A 19221-nucleotide genomic window follows, 5' to 3' on the forward strand; every position below is an offset into this window, starting at 1 on the left:
TGCAAACTGTCTCAGAACATCAGTCTGTACATCATACCAAAAATGAATTAAAGGTTAAAGGTAAAAAAAACCCTTTAACCCTTACCTTGGATGGAAAAATCCCCACAAATCTATATGGTATACTGTTAATTTATGGTGATGTCAGGGAATGTATCAAAAGGGGGTTCTGCATGGGGGCAATACAGTGGTGAAATCTGTATTGTATGATAAAAAAATGTTTATGAGTAAAAAATATTTTGTGCTTGCATAAGGAAATCTAAATAAATGGTTAAACCTCCCTTCCTTTCCCTCACTTAGCAGCAGTCCCACCCCGCTTTATGGCTGAGATTGTAGCTATCGCCCATTGTGAACTTCACTGCTGGAAATTAGCCATTTAGTGACTGAGATCACAGAAATCATAGCAAATGACTTTAAAAAATTCCCTGACGGTTTATGAATATGTCACTTCATAAATCCAGATATATTTAGTGACAGGAAATGGCCTGATGCTAATTAAAAAAGCAACTAATTGTGGTGATAGAATCTATTTAAGTGCCTCATTTAAACATGCCAATCGTATCCCTTACCACAGCCATGAGAGCTGATTACTACCTTAATTATTGCAGGAAGTGATCATTAATAATGGCAGTGGGGGGAGCTGTAGGGCACAGGCCTGAGATAACACAGCCGTGGCTTCAGTGATATAACAGCATCAGGACTGACCTTTAGTAAATCAGCCCTTCCACCTTTAAATATATATCATTTCGGTTTTATTAGAGATACTCACCGACTTGCAGTCTCCTCACAGCACATTTTTGGGACTTGCCGATGCCATTACTGGCTTCACAGTAATATTCCCCTGTATCCATTTTTGCGACTGTATTGAATTGCTAAATGGTGAGACACAAAGCATCATGTTATTCTGGCATTACAGAAGCACGGAGGCACAGTGTACAGGGTACTAACGGGCTATTGGGGGGCAAGAGGGAGCAAAGTTTCGCCAGTTTCATCGCTTACTGACCCACAGCCTAAAATTAATATGGTTAGCAAAGCTGTTAAAGCTAAAACAATAAAGACTAAAGGTGGCCATACATTTTAAGTTCTGTTTGCTTGGCGAGGTCCCCAAACGAGCGGATCTTCTCCCCATATCCCCATCTACAGGTGGGCGATATCGGGGTAATTTCGGTTGTTTGGCCCTGGTGAGATCTGCCGATTTCAGGCCAGATATCGGTCGGGCAGGCCCGTCGGTAGTGCCCATACACGGGCTAATAAGCTGCCGAATCAGTCTAAAGGTGGCCATACACGCACCGATATTATTGTACGAAACCTCGTTTCGTACGATAATCAGTGCGTGTATGGCATGTCGGCGAGTCGACCGATATCGCAGGAAGCTGCTGTTATCGGACGACTCGCCGATCGGACCAGTTTGAAAATTTTGATCGGGCGCCATAGAAGGCGCCTGACCAAAATTCTCCCTTCAGAGCTGAATCGGCAGAAGGAGGTAGAAATCCTATTGTTTCTACCTCCTTACCTGCCGATTCAGCCCTGAATGGTGTGTGGCGGATCTTACGATGTTTTGTGCGACCGATGGTCGTACGAAACATCGTCAGATCGCCACGTGTATGGCCACCTTAAGGGACTGATATTGGCAGGTAGAATCAGCCCGTGTATGGCTATCTTAAGAGCATCAAAGTTGTTCAGGAGAGCACCATCTTGGATATTGTTAGGCTATCTTTATGTGCCCAGCATGGCAGTAATGAGAAGTTAGGGGTCGTCAGAAATCATAAAGCAGAATATGAGGCTGGCCTGTCATATAAGCTGATGTTGCAGGGCAGATTATTACATTTGATGCTAACTGCATTGGTTTCTAAACTGTTATATTATGTGAATCTGAATTTCTGCTCCCCAACTCCTCTCTCATTCCCTCCTCACACACTCGCATTCAAGACTTTGCAAGGGCTGCCCCCCTTCTCTGGAATTGGCCACAAACTATCAGACTTTCTCCCAATCTCTCTGCCTTAAAGAGATCTCTAAAAACACATTTATTTAGAGAAGCTTCCCCTCATTTAGTTTAACATAACCTCAGTGTGCTGCTAAAAGCAATACCCTGTGCCAAACCTCTAACAACTCTGGTCTTGCCCATTCCCACACCTTGTGCCTCAACCCTTTCTCCTTGTAGATTGTAAGCTCTTTTGGGCAGGGCTCTCTTCACCTCCTGTAACGGTTATTGATTGCTTTATATGTTACTCTGTATGTCCAATGTATGTAATCCAGCTATTGTACAGCGCTGCGGAATATGTTGGTGTTTCATAAATAAATGTTAATAATAATAATAATAATAATAATTAGCTTTGAATTGTCACTTTTATATTCTATATATACAGTATAGTGTGAGTGGGTCCCTAAGCTCAGGTAAGTGACAGCAGCACAGGGAATGGGCAGGGAATCAGCAGAAAAGAAGATGGGGAGCAACTGGGTGCATCTTTGGGGGGGCACAAATCTTCCCTGCTGTGGGGGCTTTGGGTTTGATTAGACCTTCCAGAGCATCAGGTATAACATTTCTAGCAAAACCCTTTATTAAGCTTTAGTTCTCCTCTAACTGATTTTGTTATACTGTGTCCCACATAAAACAGAACACCGTAAACTAAATGAGGTGTAAGTAGCCAAAGCCTGGTAGAACACAAAGACAAACACTTGAATGAATGACAGAAATAAAGGCCTTGGTCTGTGCCCCCCCCCACTGAACTAATGATGAGGTTCAATAACAATGAAAAGCCTATAATCTACCATATCAGACTCAATCTCCTACACTAACACAGAGCAAACCTCAAGGGTAATATCTACACAACATTATTGTTTGTGGTGTGCCACAGGGGCCAAGAGATTTAATCACTGCGGCAATGTCTGGGGTGAGACTCTGATTAAATGTCAAGGCTGACTGTGTGACAAATTGCCCTCTACTCAGAGGGACTGTCATATTCAATGTTAGATGGCTGATATATCATCTTTCTATTAAAAGGGAATCATACAGCATAGAGCGCACCACAATGTGGCAAGGAAAAGCTGACATTGGTATTCACCCATCATCATCATCATCACAGTGAGCCATGGGCAAAGTGACCTCCACTGCTTTCCATCACTCAGTATAAAGTTGCTGTCAGTTGTTAAAGGCTTTATGATTATCACATATCTCTCTAATCTCCCATAATGTGGGTTTGGCCCTCTAGGGGGGCAGATGATAGGGTTCCAAGCCTGACGGACAATTAGGAGGAACTCTTATTTGGTTATATGGTTATGGGCTGCCCTTGATACTGACTGCCGGCAAAAATACCTGTAGGGAGGGGACATGGGACGAACAATAAACTGCTGAATTAGACTCTCCCAGAGCCATTGCAGAATAGATAATAATTTTATGTTTGTGAATTTGTGTTATAAGAGAAAAGGGGCCCCTTGCCAAAAAGCGTGGATTCTATAATGAGAAGGCTGAAACATTCACCCTAAAAAGGAAGCAATCGAATCGCCTGTTGTTTCAGTATTTCAATTCATATTTACTGGGCCTAAAGGGGTTGTTCACCTTTAAATTAACTGTTAGTATGATGTACAGACTGCTATTCTGAGACAATTTGCAACTGGTTTGCATTTTTTATTATTTGTGGGTTTTGATTTATTTATCTTTTATTCAGCAGCTCTCCAGTTTGGAATTTCAGCAGCAAACTGGTTGCTAGGGTCCAATTTAACCTAGCAACCAGGCAGTGGTTTGAAAGAGAGAGAGAAATATAAATAGGAGGAGGGGTTAAATAAAAAAAGATAGTAATAAAAAGCAACAATAGCAATATAATTGTAGCCTCACAGAACAATAGTTTTTTGGCTGCCAGGGTCAGTGACCCAAATTTGAAGGCTGAGGAAGGCAAATAACTTAAAAACTATAACAAATAAAAAATGAAGACCAATTGAAAACTTGCTAAGAATAGACCATCCCATATCATACTAAAAGTTTAAACAAAAGGTGAACAACCTCTTTAACAGCAGAGTTGAATATTACATAATGCTGTTATATAGGCTATTACTTCTCATTAGCTAGGATGGACTTTCCTTTTAGCTTAATTACCCCGGTAGCTTGCAAAAACTAATAGTACAAGAGCAAGTGATTTAGCTTTGCTGTATATCTGCCAATGGGATTTGTATATGGATAAAGGAAAGGAAGGTTTTTGTTCTCTGTCTTTTGTCAAATCTATTGGCCAAAAACTAGCTCCAGCTCTGCTGCAGACTAAAATACATAAATATGGATGACCACGTCCAAAAAAAGCTCTTTGCCAAAGGATATTGAGCAGATGTTGCCGGAGATATCGCAGCAGCGCTTACCAAAGTGCCCGAGGCGGAATTGACTGTGTAAGAGGAGTTTGTAAGCCTGGCATTCGGAGCAGGGTTTATCGCCAAGAGGATTCCATTCTTATACCACCGGTATTCTGACGCTGGGAATCCTTCGCTTTCTCTGCATTTAAGTTCCACTGCAGTGCCGCTCATTGCTGATGGAGGGACGTCGCACACAGGAACACCGGGGGCCACTGTTGTGAAAATACCACTGTTACACCTACAGGCACACACTGGCTGAACAGACTGGCATTGAAAACTAACTTACAGACATGTAATCCTGCCCCAGCAAGCCCTGCTCACTCCCGGCTTCTTAGGGCTCTGGCACACGGGGGAGATTAGTCGCCCGCGACAAAACTCCCTGTTCGCGGGCGACTAATCTCCCCGAGTTGCCTACCCCTGCCATCCCGCCGGCGAACATGTAAGTCGCCGGCGGGATTTCCTGAAATCGCCCCGCTGCGTGTGCCATCCCGCCGGCGACTTACATGTTCGCCGGCGGGATGGCAGGGGTAGGCAACTCGGGGAGATTAGTCGCCCGCGAACAGGGAGTTTTGTCGCGGGCGACTAATCTCCCCCGTGTGCCAGAGCCCTTAGGGTGAAGACACATGGAGCTACTAGTAGCAGCTACTTGTCGTGGCTACTAAAATAGACAATGCTGATCATTTATTGATAATTGTCTCTACGTGTGTTTTAGCATAGGCAATTCTCAGTATTGTCTATGGCAGGGGATTTTCTGGCGTTTAGTAGCCGTGAAAAAGTAGCTGCTACTAGTAGCTCCGTGTGTCTTCACCCTTAGGCCATACACACACTCTCCCACTTAGCGGACACCTTTCTCTAATGAATTTAGGGTTCACGGTACCCACACAATCCCTTTACTGAAATGGAAACTGCATTTTATCATGCAGGTACAGGGACATGAATTGGACTAAAAAAATAATTTGTTACTTGCAACACCACTTCTAAACTATTAAACGGGAACTCCACCCAAATACAACTTAACCTTTTTGAAAAGAAAACATAATTTCAGGCAACTTTGCAATATACATCAATTAAAAATATTTTTAATGTAATAATATGGTTTGGAGCAGTTCCCTAAGCCCCGCCCCTGTTCTTCTTCTGATCTGGCTGACTACTTTGAGACTATTTTTACTTTTTGGAGAACTCCGTCCACTCCACTCCGCAACACTGGGCCCTTTGACTACTTGAAGACCCCCAAAAAAACAGTAGTCAACTGTCCTCAGCCTGCATCCTCCCAATCCCACAATCCCCTGCACATGTGATGTCAATAAAGAAAAGGGGCATCACAGTAAAATGCATTGTGGGTTATACAGTTCCTGCATGCTGTCTGTAAGCTGTTGTTGTAAGCCAGTGATCCCCAACCAGTGGTTTGTGAGCAACATGTTGTTCCCCAGCCCCTTGGATTTTGCTCCCAGTGGCCTCAAAAGCAGGTGCTTATTTTTGTATTCCTGGCTTGGAGGCAAGTTTTGGTTGCATAAAAAAACAGTTGTACTGCCAAACAGAGCCTCATGTAGGCTGCCAGTCCACATAAGGGCTACCAAATAGCCAATCACAGCCCTTTTTTGGCACCCTCACGAACATTTTTCATTCTTGTGTTGCTCCCCAACTCTTTTTACATTTGAATGTGGCTCACAGGTAAAAAAGGTCGGGGATCCCTGTTGTAAGCTGTTGTAAAGTTTTACAATTTGTAACATCAATGTTTTAGTCCCTCCTCCTCTGCCAAAATTTCAAATGATGCAGAAAGAGTAGAACTGTTTTGCAGCTGGATTTCAGCATATAAAATGGTATTTATTCATACTTTTTGAAGGAACAGACTGCAGTGATAGGTATATTAGGGGTTTCTGTATTGTGTGGGGCTCTTTAACAAGTTTTGTTTCAGAAGCTGGAGTCCCCTTTTAACCCAAAATGCCAACAGTGCCACCAAGGCACACCGGGGCTGGCTATGTGCATAAAACATAACACAGCATTAGTTCTGTTTCTACTCGCTATATTATACAAACATCTCTATTTACATTGTGCTTTTATCCCTTCTATTTTAAGTTCTGTGAGTTACTGCACTCATGGAAAATACCTTTAAGGAGAGCAGAGTATTTTCCCCTGAAACCCAACGCAACATCTGGATGTTCTCTAAAGATAAAAAACAAGGATGACCTGCCTAAGAGGGAACAGAAACAGAGCTACTTCCATATATTTTATGGAGGCTATAAAAGATGAAAACAGGCTTAAGCTGCAGCAATTCACAGAGGATGAATTGAACTACATCATATTTAAGGTTATGCATTGTTTCCATGGTGTAAGGAACGATACGTTAAGTATCTGTGTTTTTTGGGTCTTCGGCAACAAATGTGCAAGGAACCAGCGCATATGACTTCACATTATATGTATTTTTAGAAGTAAATTGTGAGATTTTTTCCTATAACTGACAATGTGAAGGCTCTGAAATGAAGAAGAAAGTACCTGGAATTTACTGGATACCAGCATGTCCTTTGAGAACTATTCTAGCTTCTGCCACTCGGTATCACCAAATTCCACCTTAACTCCGTGCCTCTCAGCCTCAACTCCAATCAGTCTCAACTCCACCCCTTTCCAGTTACTCCCTCCCATGATTTATTTGTCCAAACCACCCTATACCATAAATTATCTTGTTTGGTTCTCATTGGATTCATTTGGAGGGGTTGAAATTGATGGACTTTATTCTTTTATCAACCCAAATTAAATGGGAACTCCACCCAAACACAACTTAAGCTTTTTGAAAAGAAAACAGTTTCTAGCAACTTTGCAATATAAATAATTTAAAAATATGCAGCCTTTTTCATTATTTTTAATGTAATAATATGGTTTGGAGCAGTTCCCTAAACCCCGCCCCCTGTTCCCCTGCTGATCTACTTTGACACTCAAAAAAATTCTAACAGTAGTAGTCGCCTGTCCTCAGCCTGCCTTTAGCCTACATCCTCCCAATCCCACAATCCCCTGCACACGTGATCTCAATAAGAAAAGGGACATCATAGTGCAATGCATTGTGGATTATGTATCTACCTGCCAGAGAGATGTAGTACAGAAAGTTAATCCAGAGGTTGAATACTGTGTACTTGGTAGCAGGTTTTATCTGTTATGAAGATAATGTATCCTGGGGCTGGCCAAGGAACCTTTGTATTATATTTTAGCCCCCCCCCCCCCCAACCATGGTTGGAACTCGTTATGCTGTACCAAACTTTGAGTTGTTTGTGGCACAAATTATGAAATTTTCTCTTACCTAAAACTTTCAAATCAATAACAATCTCCTGAAATGATTTGTTGTCTTTAGGGGCAGTGACTTCGCATCGATATTTCCCCGAATCGGCTCTGGTCGCGTTCTTTAACCAAATGCTGGACTCAATCATCTCCGCTCGGCCCCGCAAATCCGCTGTGGAATCAAGAGAAGTGATAAAAGTGCTGATAAGGGCAGGCTTTGCCATGGGATACTATACCAAGGTGACTAAAGGATAATGATAACATAATACATGATCATGAGAATTTGAGCCAGGAACAACTGCATGTATCAGGTGAAATCTCCCAACCCAGCTAGCTGCCTGCAATTTTATATTAACCAATTATTTGTTACTTAGCTACCCACGGTGGGGTGCAACAAACCCAATGCTGCAGGCTACCCTACAGGTCCCGACTCTTTCCAATTTTCAAATAGGGGTCACTGACCCCAGCAGCCAAAAAACTATTGTCCTGTGAGGCTCCAATTTTATTATTATTGATGCTTTTTATTACTTATGTTTTATTCAGGTCCTGTCCTATTCATAAACTAGTCTATCATTCAAACAACTCCCTGGTTGCTAATGTAATTTGACCCCTAGCAACCAGATAACTGCTAAAATTCCAAACTGGAAAGCTGCTGATCAATAAGTGAAATAATTAAAAAAGTATAAATGATTATTATATTCTTATAATTATTATTATATTATTATATTCTTAGAATAGAACTTGTAGTAGGATCAACAAAAATTTGACCCACACCCTACCATAACCCACTCTCTCCCAACCCATGCCCGACCCGGCCCACTGCTCTCTGGCTATTTATATAGCGACCTGAGGAACTTACAGTATGTGCATGTTGACCCGAACCCACCTGACCTGTGGGTCCCGCGGGTGTCGGGCTGGCCCGCACATCACTACACCCAGTACAGAGGAAGACATTAGAACTGGTTGGCAGCAGAGTCACTACGCCCATTTCTATTGGAGGGTGGGAATTTGATGTTACCTGCTAGTGTGTTATTGTAATAGATGAATGAGATATCGCCGTTGGGTACCACTTTCTTCCACTCCAGTCGCACAGGATGTTCTTTCTCCAGTTTATATTTGCAGGAAAGTATAATCTCTGCCAAACCAATAACATGATGTCAATGCAATGCGTAAACACCAACAGCTGCACACTGTTACACTATGCACAAACCACAAATTTGTCTAAAGCTACAAACTGCAATTCCCCAGCTGATGTCAAACTACACTTGCCAGAACCTTTGATGGAAAGCAAAAGGTTGCGCATCCATGGTTTAAAGACGGGTCCCTTAGCAGTTCCCATAGAGCGGGCCACTTACCCAATATACAGATTTGCTGCTGGACTGAATTATACAGGCAGGGGACCCTTTATCCAAAAGCCTCCTCACCCAGCTCCCTGGGAATTCAGAACACTAAGGTTTATTTCTGACTGATCAGATATTGAGCTAAAACTTGCATCTCTCCTGCTTCCATGGTACCACATGTACCCATATTAACAGGTCTGATCTGATTTGCAGTTTGGGGAGTGAGTTGGGCCTTTCACCCCAGATTAGGTCATAGCTTTGGAGTGGAATTCTGCTGGAATTCAGGAGCTGACTGTGCCCCCCCCACTATTGCAGGGCAGCCATCAGTGAGGGGTGGCCTCCATAACTTCCTGAAACCAATATTTAATATTTAGTATGTCCAAATATTGCACTTTTACTGGAAAAGGTAGTCGGACAGTAGTCTGATAGTGTGCCTTGGTGGCTATGCTCAAATGCAACGTTATGAAAGCCATATCTACGGCACATACAAAAGCCTGGGTATATTCATGTCCCCAGTGATAGCTAAGGATCACCTAATGCCAATACTGTGGTAGTGTCTGTTTGAGTGACCTTGCCTTCATTTAAAGCATTAGATAAAGAATAAAATCTGCATCACAAGCAAAACACAATGTTTACAAATACTTCATACTAATGCATGCAGGAATGCAGTCTTTTTCACCCATGTATAGCTATAGCAACATGGGGCATCCGGGAAGAAATCCGCAAGGGTCACAAAATTAAAGTAAAAAAGTATATTTTATGGAAAATACATTAAAACGTTTAACATCTCTGTGTCCCTACGCGTTTCATGCCTCACAGGGCACTTAATCATGTTGCTATAGCTGGATTGTCTGCTCCCTGAGCTGAGGGGCTAGGAAACCTGAACCAATTATTTTGCCTGGTCAGGGTTTAACCACAGTGGTTTCCTGTGCCCTGTTTGCATTTTGATTTTCACCCAATTATAACACATTCGCTTCAACCCTATGAAGAGTGGATTTGGTTACAGTGGACAGGGTGCAAAGTAGGGGCTGACCTGGGAATACTGTGAGAATGTGGAGTGGTGGATTGGTTGGGGAGGTATAATTAGCAATTTCCAGATTACTTTTAATATTTGAAGTCCCCCCTGAAAGCCCAGCTTGAAGGTCAGTTAGGGAGAGATTTGGGGGGAATGATTATTTGCTCTCCAAGATACACCTGAAAGCCCAGCTTGAAAGTCAGTTAGGGTAAGATTTGGGGGGAATGAGTCTTTGCTCTCCAAAATACACCTGAAAGCCCAGCTTGAAGGTCAGTTAGGGTGAGTTTTAGGGGGGAATGACTATTTGTTCTCCAAGATACACCTGAAAGCCCAGCTTGAAAGTCAGTTAGGGTAAGATTTGGGGGGAATGAGTCTTTGCTCTCCAAAATACACCTGAAAGCCCAGCTTGAAGGTCAGTTAGGGTGAGTTTTAGGGGGGAATGACTATTTGTTCTCCAAGATACACCTGAAAGCCCAGCTTGAAGGTCAGTTAGGGTGAGATTTGGGGGGAATGACTATTTGCTCTCCAAGATACACCTGAAAGCCCAGCTTGAAGGTCAGTTAGGGTAAGATTTGGGGGGAATGAGTCTTTGCTCTCTAAAATACACCTGAAAGCCCAGCTTGAAGGTCAGTTAGGGTGAGTTTTAGGGGGGAATGACTATTTGCTCTCCAAGATACACCTGAAAGCCCAGCATGGAGCTCATTTAGGGTGAGATTTGGGGGGAATGACTCTTTGCTCTCCAAGATACACCTGAAAGCCCAGCTTGAAGGTCAGTTAGGGTGAGATTTGGGGGGAATGATTATTTGCTCACCAAGATACACCTGAAAACCCAGCTTGAAGGTCAGTTAGGGTGAGATTTGGGGGGAATGAGTCTTTGCTCTCCAAAATACACCTGAAAGCCCAGCTTGAAGGTCAGTTAGGGTGAGTTTTGGGGGGAATGACTCTTTGCTCTCCAAGATACACCTGAAAGCCCAGCATGAAGGTCAGTTAGGGTGAGTTTTGGAGGGAATGACTCTTTGCTCTCCAAGATACACCTGAAAGCCCAGCATGAAGGTCAGTTAGGGTGAGTTTTGGGAGGAATGACTATTTGCTCTCCAAGATACACCGGAAAGCACAGCATGAAGGTCAGTTAGGGTGAGATTTATGGAGAATGACTATTTGCTCTCCAACTTAAGGCCCAACTTAAAGGTAACTTAGGCTGAGATTTTGGGTAAAATCATGTCCTACATATTCTTAGATCTATGGTCTATGGTTTTTCCTATATCAGTAACCTTATATTAGCTAAGGTAGAGGGGTGGGCCAAAACCAAAGGATGCACCTCTAAGGGGGCTTTAACTGAAAAATGCCAGACAACCACTGGCCCAAGTGTTGTTTAAGAAATTCTGCTGTATACACACACTTATTTACGAAGTGAAATGACTGTAGATCATGGATGTGTTCCGCTAACTTGATAAAGTACATTTATTCATTCTAATAGGATATAAGAAGTGTTAATTCCATGGACAAACAGCTGTATGAGACATTAGCTGAGCGGGAAGTTGGCAACCACCTCAACTCAGGATGTACAAACTGCCAAAGGTCTTTGTAGTATCACAAATATCTTTCTACATATTGTGATTATCAATTTAATGGTTGTGATAATAAAACTACCGGCACAATTTTCATTTCCTTAGGTTTACTTTTCCCTATTTCTCCCACCATATTCTGATACTGACAGGTTTCACTCTATTCCAGGAACAATAAATTTCCTATTACCTTGCTGGGGGTGTTGTAAAATTTGGGAATATTAGACAAATACCCAACAGGCAGTAAACAATGTTTACATGGGGCATGTTCTCTGCCCCAGAGCCCAGGACCATGACTGACACATAATGCTGCAGCCAATGAGAAGGCATCTTGGAGCCTGGCATGGGTAAGGGGCAAAGGGAAGGCAATGGTTAAACAACAACTTCCTGAATATCTGTAAAGTGATACCGACACGTTCCTATATAAAATCACAATATATCAGCATCATTTTATCATGTGAGTAACATTCACCCACAGACACCTTGCTCAGCACTAATTCAAAAAGCGCTGATCTTTTCTCCAAGGTTTAAAAAACGAAACGTTTTAATGTGTGCTCCTAAGCGACTACACACAAATGTTGCCATTCATATGCATAGGGCAGGCAGAATATGGCACACACAGGCAGAGTATGGCACACACAGGCAGCAAAGGGCAGGCAGAGTATGGCACACACAGGCAGGGTAGGGAAGGCAGAGTATGGCACACACAGGCAGGATAGGCAGAGTATGGCACACACAGGCAGCATAGGGCAGGCAGAGTATGGCACACACAGGCAGGGTAGGGCAGGCAGAGTATGGCACACACAGGCAGGATAGGCAGAGTATGGCACACACAGGCAGCATAGGGCAGGCAGAGTATGGCACACACAGGCATGGTACAGCAGGACAGGTAGTGCAGGCAAGGAAACCTATCATGACTACACAAGTAACTGATCATGACCACTCCAAGATGAACAGTTTGTACTGCAGTACATACAGTGACATAATGCCGGCACTGCTCCTACAGTCTGTATGAGGTGTGAATGGGTGAACAACGTGGGTGCCTACAGTCTGTGTCTGAGGTCTTACAGGTGTGAACAATACAGGGCCTTACAGCCTAAATCTGAGGTGTGAACAATGCAGGAGCCAGATAATCTCAGTACTAATAGCATTTTAAAACTTCCAAAAAAGGTAAGCAGACACAGCAGCCAGACAGATGGGGGGGCCACATCAGGAGGCCTGCGGGCCGCCAGTTGGGTAGCACTACCGCAAGAGAATAGCTGTAAAAGAATTTATTTAACGTACCTCCAAACTCCTGCACTTGTACATTGCTGTTATCTGATGAGACATAGACGCCAAAGGTTTCCTTGCCTAAGAGAAAAAGAAAATACATGTTGTAAACATTGTGTTTGTACCAAAATAACCATCAGCCTTTTGGTGAGTTCAAATAACTATTAATACAGAGCATATTGTCTTCTATACTTGCCAACAATACTTGGCAAACACAGGGCTGTCTGGCTGCAGGTCCTTAGGGTAAACAAACTCTGCCGTACTTTATTGTTTAATAGCATTACATCTATTAATAAACTACAACTCCCTTCACTCTCTCCCACTTTCTTTCAGTAGGTGGCTACTTGGATACTGCAGTTCCACAAAAACAAATAGCAGCACTTAGAAACCATAGTGGTTTTTGGACTTTTTTTAGTTGAACTCCTTAGAGGTACAGCATTTGGTAAGAATTCCCTAAACTCACTATAAGGTTACAGATGTGAAAATATCACTGTATCAGCCATTCAGATATATATTCAAGTCTCCTCCCAAAGGCTACAACCCCGACTGCTACTATAGGCACCACCTCTCCCTACTATACCTGCTATCCCACAGCCCCAGTCCCTTCCCAGAGGCTATTATCCCCCCACTGCTACTATAGGCACCATCTCTCCCTACTATCCCACAGCCGCAGTCCCTTCCCAGAGGCTATTATCCCCCCACTGCTACTATAGGCACCATCTCTCCCTACTATACCTGCTATCCCACAGCCCCAGTCCCTTCCCAGAGGCTATTATCCCCCCACTGCTACTATAGGCACCATCTCTCCCTACTATACCTGCTATCCCACAGCCACAGTCCCTTCCCAGAGGCTATTATCCCCCACTGCTACTATAGGCACCATCTCTCCCTACTATACCTGCTATCCCACAGCCACAGTCCCTTCCCAGAAGCTATTATCCCCCCACTGCTACTATAGGCACCATCTCTCCCTACTATACCTGCTATCCCACAGCCCCAGTCCCTTCCCAGAGGCTATTATCCCCCCACTGCTACTATAGGCACCATCTCTCCCTACTATACCTGCTATCCCACAGCCACAGTCCCTTCCCAGAGGCTATTATCCCCCCACTGCTACTATAGGCACCATCTCTCCCTACTATACCTGCTATACCACAGCCCCAGTCCCTTTCCCAGAGGCTATTATCCCCCCCACTGCTACTATAGGCACCATCTCTCCCTACTATACCTGCTATCCCACAGCCACAGTCCCTTCCCAGAGGCTATTATCCCACTGCTACTATAGGCACCATCTCTCCCTACTATACCTGCTATCCCACAGCCCCAGTCCCTTCCCAGAGGCTATTATTACAGTACCATCTCTCCCTACTATACCAACTATGCCACCATATTATGTTTTTTGCTATTATAGGCATACAATGTCCCTGAGGTAGAAGAAGCATAACTGAAATGCCAGTGACTATTAGAATTGTTTTGGTAAACTCTGTGATCCTTCACTGGTCACTGCTTTGCTTTGTAAGAAGCCCGATGATAGTAAGGGCAGAATTAAATTATGAGTTTAGAGCACAAGAATCCAGGGATACTGCTACAGGCTCATCATCTGAAGCAAACGCCTTACTCGATGATGAACAACAAAAAGTAGCTTGAAGAACGGCTCTACCTACCATGTGTAAAATGCTTGTTCCGAATACACTTTATATTAAATCTCTCCTTTCCTTACTGAAGATGGAGCACTTCAACTTACTTTCAGGGGTTAGTAAAGCAAGTGGCTTTTGTGGTACTATTCATTATTTTAAAGAGAAAGTTTAGCCATTAGGTACTTTCTCCACTGACACCCATGAACTAAAAAGCTCTTTGTTAATGACTGACGGAGCCATGAGTTTGGGATGGTGCAAGGCCAGCTTCAAATTTTTAAGCAACCATTTCCTCCAACCAAATAAAAGTCCTTCTGGCCAGAAAATGTCCTTCTGCAATAAGCATGCCCAACCTATGCCCCCTTCCACTGGTGCTGAATTAAAATCACCACTATCCCACCAGCAACTGAAGGACCCATACACTAGACGTCCATGTCTGATATTTTTCTGTACATTTATGGCTCCAGTCCTCATGCATTTCCCTGGGGCCCCACCCTACATAAAACTCAGGAAAAGCAATGCTTTGCACAGGAATATCAGCTTTTGTGCCTTGTGTTTTAGGACAACTGCCTTTTATAGATGAGGCCCAGTAGCCTGACCTAATGCTTAGATTTCAGCTGTTGACAGCTGCCAACTCCAAGGCCTCTGAGGTTCCCGGTGCCAAAGCAAAAGCCGAAATACGCAGATAATTGATTAGAGAGAGGCACCAAAGCAAATATTCATGCTTCATAAGCCACCAAGCAAGCATGTGATTGAATTAAGAAGACCTGTCATTCACAAATTCCACTGCAAAGTCCAATCACGCATTTCCACCTCGAGACCCCCCTTCAAATCGATTTCTTGCTGACTCTCGTGTAGATTATTGCATCAATAAAAACCCACATTTGATGTTCTGAAACCATCTATCACGTAAATGTCCAGTCTTCTTCCAAGAGCTTTTGTGGAACATAAATTATCATTGTTCCTTAAGAGCTAAATGGGCCCAGGCTGGTCTAAGACTCACAAATAAGAAGGACTGTGCTTCCAATAGCATTCTGAGCTATATGGGTAACTGGAAAATGTGTCCCTTGTCCTTTTTTTTCAGCCAGGAGAGTCCCACCACCTTGAAACAAGTAAATGAACATGGTACCCAAACTGCATTTCAGTAAGAGCATTGGTATAAAAAATAACATATATAAGAAACAAAAGGATCTATCAATATCTCAGAACATTTACTGGTATGTGGGTTATTTAAAACATGCAAATAATTACTCTGATTGGCTACAGACTAGAATAGCAATGTGAAGGTTCAAAAGCTTCTCTGGTATAGACCTGCTAAGTCTCTATTGGCTTGACAGGCTATAAGATAAGTGTTGCCAAGAAGGTTCTAATGTTTCAAAATGGCTAACAGGCTTGTGTAGACCTGCTAAGTCTCGTTAATGCTGACAGGCTGTAGTGCAAAAAGGTTCTGATTGGTCAACAGGCTGGGGTATTCCTGTTAAGTCTCTATTGCTCTGACAGGCTATAAGATAAGTAGTGCCGATGTTCCAAAATGGCTAACAGGCTTGTGTAGACCTGCTAAGTCTTGTTAATGCTGACAGGTTGTAGTGCAAGAAGGTTCTGATTGGTTAACAGCCTGGGGTAGACCTGCTAAGTCTCTATTGCTGTGACAGGCCTAAAGATGATGTAGTGCCGAGGAAAGTTCTAAAACTCCGACTGGCTAACGTGGAGGTGGAGCCCCAATAAGGCTCTAATGCTCTAACAGGCTATAAAGTGACATAGCCCTTATAAGGGCCTGATTTCTGATGCCACAGGTTGGATAGCAAACCATCATAATCCCTCTTTGGGGCAATATAAATATACTTGCAATGTTTATTTGTCCAGTAAACCCACACCACTTATTGTTGTTTTCTTTTTGAAAATAGTATATAATTCTTATATAAATAAAAATATACAGCTGGCCATCCTAGCAAAAACACTGCAACATAATCCAGGTAGCCTCACTCACACTGAGACCCAAAGTTTCCAAATTAAAACATTGTGTGTTTTCTTTTAAGAAAACAAGAAAATACAGTATTACGGGAGCCGGTATGACTGTTCCATCCCATTCATAAGCAGTTATTGGCAGCTGTGGAACTGGGAAGGGTCCAGCCTTAACACTGATGGGATTTATTGAGCAAATGAAATTACAAGCCTGAAGTGTGCCCAGAACTCAATTAAAAAGTCACGGCCTGATGAAACCATGAGGGGAAACCATGAGGGAACCCTTGTTGCTTTTGCTAAACAGCCCTGGAAACTGGGGCAAATATTACAGGCAAGGTTTATAAAGGACAGTGGCCGTTAACCTGGTCGCTTCCTTTCTCTGTAGAGATAACTGTTATAATTTGCTTCTAATGATCGGACTTCCTTTAGAAGTAGAGGTTTTGGAATTGTCGCTGCGTAAACTCGAAATTTTCAAGTTGTCGCAGTGACAATTGAAAAAAGTTTTCTGGCACAGACTTTTCATATCAAATTTTCTTAGTAAATGTCAGACATTCGAGGAAATGAGTTTGTTGAATTTTAAAATTTAAAAATTAGACACTATTGAGTAAACCTGCTCCTATGTGTTACTAAGGAACCCAATTTGAACAAAATACCAACAAACAAAACAATTTCTCTCAAAAGTGCCCAAGGACATTTATAAGGCAGTACCCCCCTGCAAATGGACACAATATTACAAAGCACCTAAATACATATATTTATTAAACGATGCACTGGTCGGAAATGCCGATCTGGAATTCAGACGCACAATGCCGAACTTAAGTTCAGATGCACTAAACTTAGGGGTAGAGGTTTCTAAATTAAAAGCATTGGAGGGCCCAGCTGGTGAGATCTGGAATTAATTCTTATTTTATGTTGCTTTTCCAAGTAACAGAGGCCCAAACAGCCCTCCACAGGCCTAGCAAATAGTAACTGTCTATGGCATCTTACAGCAGCCCCTCTGGCATTTGCCAGAAACCACAGATTGCCAGTCTGGGCCTGCATATAGCATAAGAAGGGTAGGGAGCCATGGTGGGGCATCATTCACACAGGCAAGCTATGGAGCATCAAGAGGTGCAAGGCACAGGAGAATACAAATAATGAAACGAAAAAAAGGGTAAATTTAAACCAAAGTCAAATGAAAAAACCTAATCTAAGTAAAGAAAAAACGCCATCCAAGTTGGGCAGATTAACTTGTATCGTACCTAATAAACTGAAAGACCCAGGTGTATAAACCCTGGGTCCGTCGCTGATTAGCGAAAGATCAGAATTCCCAACACAGTCAAGGCTCTCCCGTGTCAAAAAATCACTCACCGTGTCCTGGAATTGGTGCTTGAAGCCCCGAACCCGTAGCTAGGGAAGGTAAACCATAAACTGAAAAGATGCACCGGACGATAGGATATCCACTTTAAATGATCGACTTTATTTTTGCAATTAAAAGCATCACGCCTGATGCGTTTTGTGCACAAGCGCACTTAATAATTGGCCTATGACTAAGTGCGCTTGCGTACGAAACGCGTCAGGTGTGATGCTTTCTAATTGCAAAAATAAAGTCGATCTGTTAAAGTGGATATCCTATCGTCTGGTGCGTTTGGAGTCATCTTTTCAGTTCAAGGCACAGGGGAACCCTTAGTGCTTTTGTACTTGGGACAAAACTAATGAGTTCTAAAATGTTCCATGGTCTTGTCTTGCATTTCCCATGGATACAGCTACTTAAAATAACAGCTATTAACTTAAGAAACACAAGGAGTAAGAAATATACAAGATTTACTCTTTATAAAATGGGAATCTTTTCTTTCCCCAACTGTTCAAAAAGCTTTATTCTTGAAATGAGTGAAAACAAAAGAAAAAGCTCAGAATGTGTGTGTTACAGTTGACACAATAAACAGGCCTCAGAGACACAACAACAGATGTTTCCTATACTGGCACAGGCTCAAGGTAAAGGGCCTCTGAAAACAATACAAAACAGAGTGGAAATATATAAGTGCTGGCTCTTGCGTAATGAGCCACTCAGTATAAATCCCCAGGGACAGCGCACTTACTCTTTCCTTTTTTGGGGAACTCAAGATTCAAACTGGAGAAGGGCATAGGTGAATTTGTGCGCGTAATATACATGAAATGGTTCCATACACAGTTACAGAAGCAATGTACATTCATTCAGTTAATACAGGTATAAACAATAAGAACATACCCTTCAATCTCTTGGAGTCCCACCTTTTTTTCTTCTAAATACCGGCCTTTGAGTTTGGGACGTGGGCAGTGATGTCACTCGGGGTGGGTGATGACACCATGGAGCGGGGAAATGGGCAGGCTAAGTGAGGGAATGGGTATATGGGGCGGAGAAATGAGCATGTGGGGCGGGGAAATGGGCAGGCTAAGTGAGGGAATGGGTATATGGGGCGGAGAAATGAGCATGTGGGGCGGGGAAATGGGCAGGCTAAGTGAGGGAATGGGTATATGGGGCGGGGAAATGGGCAGGCTAAGTGAGGGAATGGGTATATGGGGCGGGGAAATGAGCATGTGGGGCGGGGAAATGGGCAGGCTAAGTGAGGGAATGGGAATATGGAGCGGGGAAATGAGCATGTGGAGCGGGGAAATGGGCAGGCTAAGTGAGGGAATGGGCATATGGGGCAGGGAAATGGGCAGGCTAAGTGAGGGAATGGGCATATGGGGCAGGGAAATGGGCAGGCTAAGTGAGGGAATGGGCATATGGGGCAGGGAAATGAGCATGTAGGGCGGGGAAATGGGCAGGCTAAGTGAGGGAATGGGTATATGGGGCAGGGAAATTAGCATGTAGGGCG

At 43.2% G+C, this 19221-nt stretch overlaps 1 protein-coding gene across 1 annotated transcript in view; it reads right to left on the minus strand.

Annotated features, from left to right (window-relative positions):
- jam2 (junctional adhesion molecule 2) overlaps positions 1 to 19221 on the minus strand; it is a 73812-nt gene that overhangs the window by 13894 nt on the left and 40697 nt on the right. The window contains 5 exon segments of the mRNA NM_001078750.1: positions 767 to 869; positions 4342 to 4544; positions 7622 to 7771; positions 8618 to 8734; positions 12804 to 12869. Of these exon segments, the coding sequence (NP_001072218.1) occupies positions 767 to 869; positions 4342 to 4544; positions 7622 to 7771; positions 8618 to 8734; positions 12804 to 12869 (639 nt within the window).

This window comes from Xenopus tropicalis, chromosome 2 (genome assembly GCF_000004195.4).
Source record: "Xenopus tropicalis strain Nigerian chromosome 2, UCB_Xtro_10.0, whole genome shotgun sequence".
NCBI classification, from domain to species: Eukaryota; Metazoa; Chordata; class Amphibia; order Anura; family Pipidae; genus Xenopus; species Xenopus tropicalis.